This window comes from Podarcis melisellensis (genome assembly GCF_964234715.1).
Source record: "Podarcis melisellensis genome assembly, chromosome: 11".
In the NCBI taxonomy this organism is placed as follows: Eukaryota; Metazoa; Chordata; class Lepidosauria; order Squamata; family Lacertidae; genus Podarcis; species Podarcis melisellensis.
In genome coordinates, this window is record NC_138543.1 from 46,043,094 (window position 1) to 46,059,504 (window position 16,411).

At 42.8% G+C, this 16,411-nt stretch overlaps 1 protein-coding gene across 1 annotated transcript in view; it reads right to left on the reverse strand.

Annotated features, from left to right (window-relative positions):
- WDR70 (WD repeat domain 70) overlaps positions 1–16,175 on the reverse strand; it is a 110,004-nt gene extending 93,829 nt beyond the window's left edge. The window contains exons 1-5 of the mRNA XM_081929763.1: positions 16,052–16,175; positions 15,899–15,961; positions 13,513–13,596; positions 11,477–11,585; positions 9,022–9,199 (exon numbers count right to left, since the gene is read on the reverse strand). Coding sequence (XP_081785889.1) covers positions 9,022–9,199; positions 11,477–11,585; positions 13,513–13,596; positions 15,899–15,961; positions 16,052–16,076 — 459 coding nt within the window. The 5' untranslated portion in view covers positions 16,077–16,175. The remainder of the gene's footprint in view (positions 1–9,021; positions 9,200–11,476; positions 11,586–13,512; positions 13,597–15,898; positions 15,962–16,051) is intronic.
- Between the last annotated feature and the right edge of the window lie 236 nt (positions 16,176–16,411).

A 16,411-nucleotide genomic window follows, 5' to 3' on the forward strand; every position in this document is an offset into this window, starting at 1 on the left:
ACTGGCACTGTACCACCTAATTTCTTGCTAACCCCATTAACTTATATTAAATTATGTTTCGGGGTGGACATCAAAAATAAAATCTAATTTAAAATGCTTTCAGTCTGTACTACGGTACTGCAGTGATCAATGCTTTATATAATTCCAAGGCTAATAACCATTCTTCTCCGCTTTATCAGACACAGCTGATGCATGATCACAAATAGAACTTCCTGCTAAAACTGATCAAAGCCTGGAAAACAAAACAATTAAGCTGTGTTTAAGCACAGGAGCAAGGGAAGGAGCAAACTGTTGAGGCATTAATATGAATTCCTAGAGCTAGGAGGGCATAAGCCGCAAGCCAATAGCGATAGACAGGTATTAACTAAACCAGGCATGGCCAAACTCAGCCCTCCAAATGTTTTGGGACTACAACTCCCATCATCCCTAGCTAACAGGACCAGTGGTCAGGGATGATGGGAACTGTAGTCCCAAAACATCTGGAGGGCTGAGTTTGGGGATGCCTGAACTAAACCAAAAGGTAGGAAGGAAGATGTGGTCAAAGACCAAGCTGAAATTATTGCTTTGGGGCCACTGCTGCTCCCGATTCCCTCCTATATGCTAAACAAGAAACAGACCAAAGGTTATCTGTAAGCTATTTCCGCAAATTAAAAGGGGGTGATTCACACACTTTTATCAGATAGAAGTAAGTTAGCCTGAATGGCAATGGACTAATTCTCACAAACAGAAGGTAACAGTAATGGAAGGAAGGGGAAAGTACATGCGCCCAAGGGCTCTTGGTGACTTGTTTTGCTCCGGACAATCTATGAGCTGTAATCAGAGTTTGTTCTTGGTTTACCACTGGTGGTTTGTCTGAGGAGACAAACCAAAAAAGCCTGGGTTCAGACACAACCCAAAACCAAACTATGCCATAGCCTTGGGTAGTATGGCAACAGCAGCAGGACTGGGGAAGGAGCATAGCACTCTTTGCTCTGGGAATCCACACATTCACTTGTTCATGCAAAACCATGGTTTAGCGTGGCACTACATGCATACAGGTTCAGTATTGTAAAATTCTGCTCAATGGTTTATCTGGGACACCTTTAAAAAACCCCTAAAAAACGCAAAAGGTTTCTAATTAATCTACCCAATTGCGCATTCCAGCCCTGACAGAAACTAGCGACAGAAATACATTTCAGTTCATCAAGTAAGATATCAGAGCTAAGTGGAAAGATTTCAATGGCAAATTCACAAAACCTCTCTCAGGTATTTTTAAACCCTTGGAAAAATGCCTGACATACTGCAGGAAGGAAGGAAGGAAGGAAGGGCAATTTCATGTGGAGCATGCACAGCTGGTTCCAATCCTATTACTGTTTTGATTAGTAATTCTCCCATGCCACCCATAAATTGCCTTCAAAACATTAATATTTAACCCACATTACGAACAGCCGTATAACAGCACATTTCTATGTAATGGGATATGACAAAATAAATGGCTAGATGACCAGCATTGTCTGTATAGAAGGGAAATATTGTTATAGACCTGCGAGGCCCAAGCTTCACACAAAAAAACTCTTTAAGGCTGCAATCCTCTCGTACAGGGGTGGGGAACCATTCCCTTTTGGCTAATCTACTGGGCATGGGGACATGCAAAATTGGAGAAAGCAACACATTTCAACGTTACCTTTGTACAGTAAGCTAGCTTCCACACATAATAATGATAATAATAATAACAATAATAAATTTTATTTATTATATCCCGGCCTCCCCGGCCAAGGCCGGGCTCAGGGAGGCTAACACCAAATATATAATACATTTAAAACACAAGCAATTGATTAAAACACAGCTCAAAATCACAGTAAAATCAAAATAAAATTCAGTGGCCAACCCACGAATCATAGCCATGAAGGTAGGAATATTAAATATTTGCCAGGCCCGGACACCCGTACTGGTCTCATATAGGCCAATAGAAAGCACATACTCCTCTCCATCCTGCATCCAAGAAGCAAGCAGAATTATCAAGAATTCAAGGACACATTCCAGCCATGCAAAAACACTCAAGGAGAATGAAAAGCAGGACTAGAAGGGGAACAGTGTAGTCTGGAAAAAGTGCAGAGGGTCAGACAGAGATGCCTGTGACCCTCAGGCCTGAGGTTCCAGATTCTCATTTATTTCCATCAGTGATGTTACAGGGGTTGACACCAAATGATTTCTGCCCATTTTCATTATGGAAATCCATAATTTCATGTTATAAATTTCATTTGCCCTGTGGAACTTGCAGTTTTTCTTAAACGTTTTTAAAAAATAGGTATCTCTCTGAGTGGAGCAAAATTAATTGGGAATAATTGCTGTTCAAATATTGCTATATTTTAATCTGTAGGTAAGTAATTAGTTTAGCAGTTTGAAAGCATGTCAAAGTGCAAATAGATAAATAAGTACCACTCTGGCGAGAGGGTAAACGGTGTTTCCCTGCACTGCTCTGGTTTCATGAGAAGTGGCTTAGTCATGCTGGCCACATGAACCAGAAAAACTGTCTGCGGACAAACGTCGGCTCCCTCGGCCAGTAAAATGAGATGAGCGCCACAACCCCAGAGTCGTTCGCGACTGGACTTAACTGTCAGGGGTCCTTTACCTTTTTAAGTAATTAGTTATATTAGTTATGCCATAAACATAATTATTTTATTATTTCTGTTATTTGTTTATTCCTCCAATACCCCACTTTTCCTTTGAAGAACTCAAAATCCCATATCCGGATAGCCTACTTTACATTTATAGTACTTTAGAGTGTTTAAAGCACCAATGGGGAACTTGTGACTTTCCAGATGTTGTTCAACTCCAACTCTAATCAGCATGGCCAATGGTCAGTGATGACAGCAGCTGTAGTCCAACATCTGGAGGACCACAAGTTTCCCATCCCTGCTCTAAAACTACTCAAAAACATCATCTCAGCGATCCTGACAACAGCCTTGTAAAGTTAGGTAACCATTATCCTCACATTGCACATGGGAGAGGGAGAAGAGTTTAGCACTTTGATTAACTAATTAATAAATAGGGTGATATTTGAATCAGAAACTTCCTGGTTCAGTTCAGTTTTGTGAAGCCCAATCCTGTGCACTCAGAAATATGTCCCCCTATATTCAATGTAGCTCAGTCTCAATTATGTGAGCGTCGGCTTAACCGCTATGCTACATACAGGTGTCCGGGGTCAGCCTCCAACAGTCTCAGCCAGCATGGACAATGGTCCACCAACATTTGGATAGCCGCAGGTTCCCTACTCCTGCCCTGTACTGAATCATACAATAATGGCCTTAAAGCAGCCCATTCCTACCTTTCTGTCTCACTTATTCATGCACACACAAACACAGACTCTTCTGCCAGAACTTCTATACAGCATCAGTGTTAGAAACTGAGATACGAAAGCTAGGAGCTAAATGGCACCTTAAACCTAGGTTATGGGTGCAACAACAGCATGTCTAGGCATGCTTTTCTTATAACAAGAATACAAAACTGAAAATGAACGAACTGCAGCTAAAATATTATGCTAATTTTTCACATGATGTAGTCCTTTCCCTGCTCACTCACCCCCCCCCCCAATATTCTTAAGAGGTTCTCCTCTCTAGTCTTCAGAGAGTAGCTGGAAGTGGGGAGGCTGAAAAAAGTCCTCCTTTCCTTCCACCCTGCTGTTTTAACCTGAAATCTTAGGCACAGTACTGCACCCAGAGCTCAGAAATGGCTCGCACTAATAAAATTCTCTGTTGCATAATATGCCTAGAACAATGGGAGTTTCAAACACTTTACAGCATGGCCTATCCAACTCCATATGGAGTAAAACCATTTCTAGGTTATCCAAGTACGGTATTTCAAGCCCAGGGCTTGTACCGTAAGCCATCTCTTTTTCACAAAGACCAGGTCAAGTGATACTGGTGTTTTATTCTGAGCTCCTCATATCTGCAAATGCCACTTCAATGAGAACAACGACACAGGTTCAGTTTGATCATTGTGGACTGTATTACCAAGCACCATTACAACTCCGGCTTGCCAGAGCTGTGAATGTTTGGATATGGGCTTGGTTCTTTCGATGAAAGATAAGGGGTAGCAGATGCAGGATTAACAAATGTATTTATATTCCATGCACACTGATCTTTAGTTTTAACACTACATACCAGCCCTTAGTCTGGGGCCCACACTGTTCACTGGTGTACCAATCATTCCCTTCCATCACTACCACACCCCACCAGTGATGCCCTCCTCCTACTGTACATAACAAGCATCTCATGCAAGCGTTATTTTGGCAAATTATCATAGCTGAATATGACCCTCTCTGGAACCCCCATTAAATCAGGGTCCCACTTCTGCATTTACAGGGTTGTTACCTCTCAGAGGCTGCAAGCTGTTTGCAGCCTTGGTGGACTTGATCCTCATTAGCTGAGAATCAGGGTCAAATGCAAACTTCCTCCTATTACATAGAGGTAGGTTGCCATGGTGGTCTGACACAGTCGAAATAAATAAATTGTCCAGCAGCACCTTAGAGACCAACTAAGTTTGTTCTGGGTATAAGCTTGGTATCTGAAGAAATGTGCATGCACACAAAAGCTTATACCCAGAACAAACTTAGTTGGCCTCTAAGGTGCTACTGGACAATTTTTTTAATTTATTCCTGCTATTAAGTCCTTTGATTCCTTTAGGCATGGACCAAGCTTAGTCCTTTCTTGTAAATGTGACAAGCTTGAAAGGGATGGGAATTTGGAATTCAGACTTGAGTGGAATGACAAGACTGTTTTCAGACCCTAATGAGGCGACATGGTGGAGGAGGAACAGAACAAAGCATGTGTGTGGAGACTGCCCTAGACTGTTAGTCAAGAATCCCAGTTCTAGTTGCTTCACCTCTCAAAGGATGTTGTGGAGCTGGAAAAGGTTCAGAAAAGGACAACCAGAATGATCAAGGGGCTGGAGCAACTCCCTCTATGTGGAACATATGAATTTAGGGGGGGGAAGTAAGGAGGGATATAATGATAGAAGTGTATAAGATTGTGCATGGAATGAACAAAGTGAATAGTGTTCAATTTTTCTCCTGCTCTCATTTTACCAGAATTCAGATATCCAAGTAAGCTGAATGTTGAAATATTCAGGGCAGACAAAAGTTAACATAGCTAAAACTCTGGAACTTGCTCCTACAAGTGATGGCCACCAACTTGGATTGCTTAAAAATATATATGGATTAGATAGATTCATGGAATATAATTCTATCAAGGGTTACCATCCATGATGGCCATGTTTTTCGTCAACAGCTGTATGAGGTATGCCTCTGAGTACCAGCTGTTGGGGAGCACAAGTGGGGAGACTGCTATGGCACTCATGTCCTGCATGGGTATCTGGTTGGCCACTGTGGGACCAGGATACTGGACTAGATGGACCTTTGGCCTGATCCAACAGGGCCTTTCTTCTACTGAAATGATAAAGTGCTTGAACCTCACTTGGAGAAGAGAGGGAATAGGGACGGCTAGATGGCTAAGCATCTGCCCTTGAGCCCCACAGCATCAGGCTGAAGGTAGCTTCTAGTCTACCCTCCTTGAACATCTTCTACAGTCTAGGAAGAGCTGCTTTCCTTCCTAGGCTTCTCCTTGGTTTTGTACCCACTCTGAGGCACAACCTGGAATACTACCAATCTTCCTGTTATGTCCTGTTCACCACCATCACTTCCCTGTTCAGTGAAAATCCTAGTGTTCCACTCAAGTAAGTCCTGCTTCCAAATCTCTCCACATTCCCAGAGTAACATGTTTTCAATCAATAAATGATTGCAGGTCTATTCAACTTCAAAGCCACAGCAAACAGCAAATGCCACCCTGGACAAATGCCAGCTTGGTCCTCAATGCTTCTTTCAATCTCCCAGCAGTATCTTAAATGAAATGCATATGTAAAAATCACACCTAGGATACACATTCCACCGCATTGTGCATTTTTGTGCAAGTCAGTTATGTGGGTACTTAAAATAACACTTTGGGTAAAATAATTTTGCATGAATTACAGTTCTAAAACTAATAATAATGAACGAAGTGAAACTGATATAGTTCTTAATAGTAGTTGTTTAGAGCTGTAGTATAGAGCCAACCCTAGCACCCAGCCCCAATGCTGCAAGCAGCGTATTGCAAACTAGCCTACTGAATGCAGAGCAAAACTCAGAAACAGGCAGCCTGAAACGCATTTGCGTGCCAGCCTTACAATAAGAAAGTGCCTTTTTTCTGAACAACAGAAAACAGGAATTGATCTGATTACTGTAGGGTCAAAATGGCACAGCTGATTGTAAACAGACGTAGAATTCCTTTTCCACTAAACTCCTGACAAAAATCGTACGGATGAGACAACTGCAATGACAACATGGGTCGATCTGAATGGAAAGAAAAATGTTGAATGACAAACCATTCAACCTTGTTCTCATGAAGATTAATGTTGATGATAATATGCAATAATAGTAATAATAAATCTTTCAACTGAATCTAGTGAAGAATAAAACCTGCATAAGATCTTTCTTCTTTGCCAATCTACTAATTTAAAATCTCTCTGCCTTATTATACTTGATGTGCTTGTCAGTGTCTCTTTCTCTGTTTTATGTCATGGTTTTAAATAGACAAATAGAAAGCCACCTACACTTCTAACATGGAAATACAGACATCTTTTTTTTAAAAAAAAAAAAAAGAATAAAAAATAAATAAGTGAGCATCCTTGCATCTTGAGCAAAAAGACCTGCTGCTCTTTACCCACATAGCCAGCCTGTCCCACTAACTCCTGCCCACATCACTACCAAATGACAGTCACATCCTTCATCTTTAGTACCAATTTCGGCACATATCTGAGCAGAGAAAAACTAAAAACACTCCATGCAAAAGTTATGAAACTAATTTGTTAGCCGAAAGCAAGAATTTAGAAAACTAGTTTAGTGACTGTTACAGGCAGTGCTTTTTTGTCTGGGGGGGGACACAGGGGTACACATACCACTAAACATTTTGCGAATCTAAGTTTGGCCTCCTTGAGGGGCAGCATTTCAATATGAGTAGGAATATGAAACATTTTTTGAAGGAAAAAAGCACTGGTTACAGGGAGAAAAATCTTTTTTAAGTGTTACCAGTGACTTTATAAAGAAAAGAAAAGCAAAATAACTAAAAACTGTGGCTTCCAAGCCATTTAGTTCCTCTGTCATGCAAAAGGAACAGAATTAAACCATGTTGCATCAAACACTGACATCAGTTTTGCATCAGATTATACACAACTACTTTTAAGTATTAAAAATACAGTGGTACCTCAGGTTAAGTACTTAATTGGTTCTGGAGGTCTGTTCTTAACCTGAAACTGTTCTTAACCTGAAGCACCACTTTAGCTAATGGGGCCTCCTGCTGCTGCCACGCCGCTGTTGTTCTCATCCTGAAGCAAAGTTCTTAACTTGAGGTAATATTTCTGGGTTAGTGGAGTCTGTAACCTGAAGCGTATGTAACCTGAAGCATATGTAAACCGAGGTACCACTGTACAGTAAATGAATGGCTATCCCTTTAAGGCTTCATTGCATTCAAACATTTTTTTTCTATAATACCTACACAGTTAAACAACATACCATCAATAAATCTTCACAAATGGTATTTCCAAAAATGTAGCAAAAATGTTAAATAGCACTAACATTCAAAATTGTCACTCAGAATACCCGTCGGGGGTTAAATTGAAAGGTTTACATATGATTCAATCAAGTAACAGCCTCATAAAAGTGATGTTTAAAAAATGAATCTTAACTTTATGACTGCTGTGTTCCTTTGGGGAAAGCAATTTGGTATGATTTGTGAAAGGAAGTTGAACATGTTACTTTTCGCTTATAAGGTTTTTGTATTCCTTTTTTTAAAAGGTGCACATATTACTTTATACAGCTGTGAATGATGACTGCAGACATTTACCCATATCTTAAAGAGCGCTCAAAAATTCTGTTCATGTGAGAATGTTCAATGAATTACAATCCAGGAGAGGGAGAAATAAAGGAAAAGGAAATCAGTTGAATCCACCTATAAACAATATATGTGTGTTAAAGTATTAGAGAACAGCTGCAAAACTAACAAATTATTTTATGTTTAATGTCCCTTCAACTGAAGATCAAACCGTATTAAAATAATGCTCAACAAGCGGAAACCTGCTTTTCTAAGGAAACTCCAAATATAAGAAGCAAAACTTCTCTTCTTCGAAATGTGATCACCTAAAAGTGAGTAGCTAGTATAAATCTACCTAACACTTAAAACCATTTGTCTTTAAAGAAGCAAACACTTGTTGAATTATTTCTCGAAGCAAACATTACAATACTATGGATGTCCTAAGGAAACATCCATATGAACCACTACATGGAAATAAAAGGGAACAAATTAAGAGTCCAAAACAAGAACTACAAACAATTAACAGTTTGAGAAACTTTGCAATATGAAACTGTGGTGAACGCCTACATCCCAAAATAGATCAACAGCACCACCTAGAGCAGGGAGGGGAACCTGTGGGCTGCCATATGTTCCTGAACTACAACTCCCATCAACCCTGACCATTGATCATGCTGGCAGGAGCTGACTCCCAACAGTCTCAATTTCCATAAGTTTAGTAAGAAGGACTTGCAGATCAGAAGGTCGGCGGTTTGAATCCCCACAACGGGGTGAGCTCCCGTTGCTTGGTCCCTGCTCCTGCCAACCTAGCAGTTCAAAAGCACATCAAAGTGCAAGCTGATAAATAGGTACCGCTCTGGCGGGAAGGTAAACAGCATTTCCATGCGCTGCTCTGGTTTGCCAGAAGCGGCTTAGTCATGCTGGCCACATGACCTGGAAGCTGTACGCCGTCTCCCTCGGCCAATAAAGCGAGATGAGCGCCGCAACCCCAGAGTCGTCCACGACTAGACCTAATGGTCAGGAGTCCCTTTACCTTTACAATTCCCAGGTGATTATCTCCTTTGCAAATCAGATGCAAAGTGCAAGCAATCAACACAAAAACAGAAGATGGCACAGCAGAAACACTGAGAGAATAAAAACTGACCTCATCTTCTTCCAGGATGTTGTCCTCGTCATCCTCCTCATCACTGCCCTTAAATCCAGGAGGCAGCGGAGGGCCAATGAGTTCATCATCGGAATCTTCCACTGACCCTTGGGGTGGCAAAGGGGGGCCAATTGGTTCTTCATCAGAGCTTTCGTCACTTTCACTACCAGATGAATCCCTAGGCGAACAAAAATATGAGATGTATAGTGACAGGGGTCTTTTTCATGGCACCTGCCTCTGTGTGCTCAAGTCCCCAGCCTACCCTTTTCTCCCCAACACATTTTTCTACATAGTGCCACAGACTGGTAAACGGAGGACACCGTATCTGGCACCCAGTGCAGGGTGTGCGAGAAGGATAGGAATGTAGGGAACTGCCTTATATGGAATCAAAGCATTTTTCTATGAAGCTCAGTATTATCTATACTAATATTCTTCAACTTTGGGTCCCCAGATGTTAGATATCCTGTATGGAACCCTGGAGAGCCACTGCCAGTTTGTGTAGACAAGTGTTCTTTAACTTTAAGTGGCTAGCTAACCTTAAAATCAGGGACACGGGTGGTGCTGTGGGTTAAACCACAGAGCCTAGGACTTGCCGATCAGAAGGTCGGCAGTTCGAATCTCCGCGATGGGGTGAGCTCCTGTTGCTCGGTCTCTGCTCCTGCCAACCTAGCAGTTCGAAAGCACGTCAAAGTGCAAGTAGATAAATAGGTACTGCTCCGGCGGGAAGGTAAACGCCGTTTCCGTGGGCTGCTCTGGTTCGCCAGGAGTGGCTTAGTCATGCTGGCCATATGACCCGGAAGCTGTACGCCGGCTCCCTCGGCCAATAAAGCGAGATGAGCACCGCAACCCCAGAGTCGGTCACGACTTGACCTAATGGTCAGGGGTCCCTTTACCTTTACTAACCTTAAGATCACGGGTAGGCAAACTAAGGCCCAGGGACCGGATCCAGCCCAATTGCCTTCTAAATCCGGCCCGCAGACGGTCCGGGAATCAACGTGTTTTTACATGAGCAGAAGGTTTCCTTTTATTTAAAATGCATCTCTGGGTTATTTGTGGGGCCTGCCCGGTGTTTTTACATGAGTAGAATGTGTCTTTTTATTTAAAATGCATCTCTGGGTTATTTGTGGGGCCTGCCTGGTGTTTTTACATGAGTAGAATGTGTCTTTTTATTTAAAATGCATCTCTGGGTTATTTGTGGGGCCTGCCTGGTGTTTTTACATGAGTAGAATGTGTCCTTTTATTTAAAATGCATCTCTGGGTGATTTGTGGGGCATAGGAATTCATTCAACATCATGTTAGCACTGAAAGTTAAAGAACACTGGTCAGCACTAACTAGCAGTGCCTCTCCAGGGATTCAGGCAGGAAATGTTTCTCAGCCCTACCTGGAGATGCTGGGGTTGAATCTGGGACCTTCTGCAAGCAAAGCAGGTGCTCTACCACTGAGCTATGACCCTTCTCGCAAGATGTGTGATCATCTCCTTCTGCCTCGGTGGCAGTAGCCCCTGGCCTCAATCCTGCGAGTAGCAAAGTACAGTCATACCTCGGGTTGAAGTCGCTTCAGGTTGAGCGTTTTCAGGTTATGCTCCGCGGTGACCCGGAAGTAACGGAACGCGTTACTTCCGGGTTTCGCCACTCGTGCATGTGCAGACGCTCAAAATGACGTCACGCGCATTCGCTTCAGGATGCGAACGGGGCTCCGGAACGGATCCTGTTCGCATCCAGAGGTACCACTGTATAAACCAAAATGGCTGCAAATGTGGGAAAAGAGCTTCTGAGTCCTAGCTTTCCAGCCAGCACCTTTTCAGCAAGGAGAACAGTGCCAGCATGTGGTACTCTTGGCAATGCCCCATCTGAGAAATGCAGTTGTCAGACAGGCATATACAGTGGTACCTCGGGTTACATACGCTTCAGGTTACATACTCCGCTAACCCAGAAATATTACCTCGGGTTAAGAACTTTGCTTCAGGATGAGAACAGAAATCGGGCTCCGTGGCAGCAGCAGGAGGCCCCATTAGCTAAAGTGGTGCTTCAGGTTAAGAACAGACCTCTTGAACGAATTAAGTACTTAACCCGAGGTACCACTGTATCGGGTGAGGTGGTCCCTTCGATAACCTGGATTCAAGTTGCTCATGGCTTTAAATGCTAAAGCAAAGCTTTGGCCATGCATAGGTTTGCACTGTTGACATTCACACTTATTGGAGCTTATTTCCTAGTAAGTGCACATAAAGACTACAGCCTTTTTCTATCACTGCTGGCAACAACTATTGCTGCCTGCCCAGAGAACGTCCAGGCATACGAAACACTTGAAAATCAAACCAGACTGTGTGTCAGCTAACTCCAAACATTGGTTGTTAAGTAATATGGTATACAACGCGGTGCCATCTTGCCTGAAAAGTGTCTCTCATTCTACCAGAAAAAAGATATAGAGCCAAATGTTTCTATTATATCTACTTACTTAGAAGATGTTTTCACTACTGGGCGTAAGGATGCGGCTGAAGAATCAATACCTTCACACCGGCTTTCACGTTCTTTTTCTTTCTCAGCTGCCTTTTTCTCACGCTCTTCTGAATAAATAAAACACAAAGGAGAAATTTGGTACCAATTCTGAAGTCTTCATTTGGGTTTTAAGATGTCTGGAACGATGATAATTCAAATCATTTTTTAAAAAAACAAAAAACCTTGAGGAGCAAACAGTCATAGACTAACATGTCCTAGTTTTCATGATATCTGCTGATATAAGGCAGATGATGATCTCCCATTATCCCTGGTCACTGGTCATGGTGGGTATGGCTTAAAGGAGTTTTTGACAACATTGGAGGGCCACACGTTGTCTACCCCTGCCCATAAAGGTAAGCTTCACAAGAAAAGAAAACAGTCTTTCAAGTTTCTGGGCAAGATCCAACATCATAGCAGAACCCCCTCTCCGAAGCCATCTGTCCATTCCCTCATCCATTTCAGAGGGGGCTCATGAACTGCTGAAGGGGGAAGGGAAGGAAAGTAAATTTATACAAGTGAGATGTACTAGTGGTATGCCATAGTTTGGTATCTCTCTCCTACCTTTTGCAGAGAGATTTTCTACTTAGAAAGTCTATGAATTAAATCAGCTACCTTTCATTTTCAGAACCAGGCTATAGTAAAAACAACCTCTCCAGAGAACTGAAAGGCTTTAAGTTTGCCTGGAAAATCAAAAATGTCAAGTTATTTAGTCTATTCCTTAACTGGGGAACTTGCCAAAGATTTTGCACCTTTTAGGATGTTTTCATTTCAGCTCCTTTCTGGTAGCTAGAGCCAAGGCAGACTGAGGAAATGGTTACTTAGTTGGTCTCTAAGGTGCTGCTGGACAATTAAAAAAAAAAACACTCTTCTGTTAAGCATTTAAAAAATACACTCTTCTGTTAAGCATGTGGTTTAAGAGATGCGTCCAACTGCCCATTTTTTACATAGAACAGCCACAGAAAGTGTGGAGGGGAGCTCAATCTGGAGTTTAACCCTTTTCTCACTACATTGTTTCCCCACTGGGAAAAAAATCCTGAAGCCCTGAGACTACTGTCTGTAAAAGGAAGAAAGTAAGCAGTTGTGAGCATGGTCTTGATGTATTTTTATGCTGGGCTCACAAAAATGAGTGCAATTGAGATGCTCTGGCGTCTGCCAACAGCTAAAAGAACAAGGCTGCTAGATCTTTTCCCAAAGATTTCCACTGACAGCTGGTGCATCTGAAGGAGAAGGAGAAAACTTCCAAGACCCAGGAACCAAAGTCCCGCTAACTCCCAGGCACTGCCCAAGAGAAACTACCTCCCATCCCTTTTAACTCTGCAACACCTCTTTAAGAAGCAGGCACTTAGCACGAAGCTGCCTATAAAAAGCATTACTTTACAGGCGCCTTTTTGGAACATTTATTTGTGGCGAGGTATGGGTTCCTTGGGTCTGTGCTGTTGTCATTAAACAGATTTTAAGCTACAGATAGGTAGCCATGTTGGTCTGCCATAGTCAAAACAAAAAAAATTCCTTCCAGTAGCACCAGGTGCTCAAGAACCAACTTAGTTGGTCTTTAAGGTGCTCAAGAACTAACTTAGTTGGTCTTTAAGGTGCTCAAGAACTAACTTAGTTGGTCTTTAAGGTGCTCAAGAACTAACTTAGTTGGTCTTTAAGGTGCTCAAGAACTAACTTAGTTGGTCTTTAAGGTGCACAAGAACTAACTTAGTTAGATTTTAAGCTATTTTTAAATGAGCTTAATGTTGTGTTTTAATGTTGTAAACTGCCCTGAGACCTTAAGGTGAAAGGTGGATATTAAATAAATGAATGAATGAATGAATGAATGAATGTTTACCGTGCCGTTTTTCTTCAGTCACCCTCCAAACCATTTTAAATTGCCTTACGTTATGAGCTATTAACAAAGCTATTAACATTTAAGGAAAACTGCCAGAAGGTACTCTGAGCTATAAATCAAATGAAGGGCAAATCAAACCCTTGATATGAAATAGCCTCTCTCACCCAGGATCTTCCTACTTCTTTCCACAGCAGTTCTTCGAGTTTGTTCAAACATTGCATTGAAGTCAAATGTTCGAGCTTTCTTTCCTAAGTGATGAGGGGGGAAATAAGAAAGTTATTTCCTAAGAGTTTAGCTTACATGAAAGCGAGTCCTGTTGGACAAGACCAAAGTGCCATCTAGTCCAACATCTTGTTTCCAACCAGATGCCTCTCAAAAGTCTACAAGCTGTGTATAGAGGGCGTTATAAGCTGTGTATAAGCTTACTACACTTTTGCAATAGTATTTTAATGAACAAACATATTGGGTGGAATTGAACCTAGCGATAAGTGAAGTGTATGTGCACGGAACAAGGCCTGCTCATGCAACAGGCCATTTCCCCACTTCTCACCCCTCCATATGCCTCCTAAACCTGTTCTGGGGTTTCCTTATACCTGGAAAAATCCATAAAGTAAAATGTCCCCCCCCCCCACCTTAACTGAGCAGCTCCCACCAGTCTCCAACATGGCACATAGATTAGAGAAAATGTACATTCGCACACTGGAAATACAACTCTCAGTTTTATTTGTTGTGGCCACACATATAAGAGGATCATTGAGAGGAAGCAGAAGAACATTCTGGGAAGAAGGACCAGGAGAAACAGTTTGTCTTGTAAGAAACCTTGTGGTACTAAAAAAGTAGCCATTATATGACATTTGCCAGGACACTAGGCATCAACTATATATTTATTTATTTTTAAATGCCCAACACCTGCTCTAGCACAAACTGAGAGGTGGAACACTCTACTTTGGAATAAGCTTTAGAAACATTCTGCAGTTCAGTACAATTACAGGTCATAAAATCTTAGAATTGTAGGGTCCAGCCTCCCGCAACGCAGGAATCATCTCTAAAGGATCCCTGACAGATGGCCATCCAACCTCTGTTTAAAATCCTCCAACGAAGTGGAGTCCACCACCTTTGAGAGACACACTCTCACATCAAGATAAGGCCAAGCATTCAATTACTGGCACTGTGCAGCGTTTCATAGGCCATTCAGCAACGTTCCTGGACTTCTCTGAAGTTCAACAAAAGGTCATGGGCAAGATGTTGACCCACGGCAAAAGTGAGGTGGTGATAGTACACAGCTGGTGACATCTGCACGTCTGAAATCTTGCACCACCCTCCATGTGCCTTGTGCAGAATTGCAACCTCAGAGTTGTAGACACGTATGGATGTTGGAGAAATGTAGGAAACTGCCTTATACCAAGGTTTTCCTACCTCAGTATTTCCCTCACTAACAGGCAGTGCCTTTCCAGGGGATACTCTAAACGTGACTGCACTCTCCTGACCCGACTGCATTTTCATACTGTAAAGCACCCTGTGATTCTCGTACAAAGGGAGGTACTGTATAAAAATCAGTGGTTCCCAACCTTTTTTTGGCCATGCCCCACCTAAGCATCTCTAAAATCCTGATATAATAATAATAATAATAATAATAATAATAATAATAATAATAATAATAATAATTTATTTATACCCCCCCCATCTGGCTGGGTTTCCCCAGGCACTCTTGGCGGCTTCCAACAGAATATTAAAATACAATAATCTATTAAACATTAAAAGCTTCCCTAAACAGGGCTGCCTTCAGATGTCTTCTAAAAGTCTGGTAGTTGTTTATTTCCTTAACATCTGATGGGAGGGCGTTCCACAGGGCTGGTACCACTACCGAGAAGGCCCTCTGCCTGGTTCCCTGTAACTTGGCTTCTCACAGTGAGGGAACCGCCAGAAGGCCCTTGGCACTGGACCCGTGTCTGGGCAGAACGATGAAGATGCCCACCCCGTGACATATAATTCTTATTATTCAAAAAGTGAACTATTCACGTGGAGGAAGCTTAAAGGTAAAGGGGCCCCTGACCATTAGGTCCAGTCGTGACCGACTCATCTCGCTTTATTGGCCGAGGGAGCCAGCGTACAACTTCCAGGTCATGTGGCCAGCATGACTAAGCTGCTTCTGGCGAACCAGAGCAGCGCACGGAAACACCGTTTACCTACCCGCCAGAGAGGTACCTATTTATCTACTTGCACTTTGACATGCTTTCGAACTGCTAGGTTGGCAGGAGCAGGGACCGAGCAACAGGAGCTCACCCCGTTGCGGGGATTCGAACTTCCGACCTTCTGATTGGCAAGTCCTAGGGTCTGTGGTTTAACCCACCGGCGTGCCATCGGAGGAAACTTAAAGGACCATTAACTATTCATAACTCATTCTGGAATTGCCCCCTTTAAAATCAAATTGCCCCTTTTGTGGGGCGTGTGCCCCACGTTGGGAATCACGGATATAAATGATGATGATAACTAGACTGAACCTGGGACCCTCTGCATGCAAAGCTCTGCCTCAAGGAAAGCCTCACTCACCGAAGCCTGAGAAGCCCATCGTAGCTGCCAGCTCCGGGTCGGGTCCTGCCACCGGCTCGGCATCTGCGAAGAAAGAAGAGCGCTCAGTGCTTCCTCTTCCTACCCAAGACCGGCAGATCCTCCAAGGGAAGCCTGGCCGGGCGCGCTACTCACCGTTCTCTGCTCCCACCTGCTCCATCCCGAGAGCGACCCGCACTTCCCTTCTCCAGGAACCACAACACAGGCAAGTTGCCCGACCAGCAGGAAGTGGCTGCTGAGCGAGAGGAAGCCACTTCCGCTCGATGGCTGTCAGAGTGAGCCCCCTGGTGGTCGGAGGGAGAAATAACTATGCCCAAGACTTGCGGGGTTAATCGAATTACTGCTTAGTTCCAGTTTCAGGGTTACATATTTCGTTTGCATATGCTTATTTATTTCCGACTAACAGAAATGTATTCAGCTGTGCAGGTATTTGTCATTTTTGGATCTGTAACTCTTACTGCAAAAGGTGGCGAAAGCAATACGTAACGTCGAGCA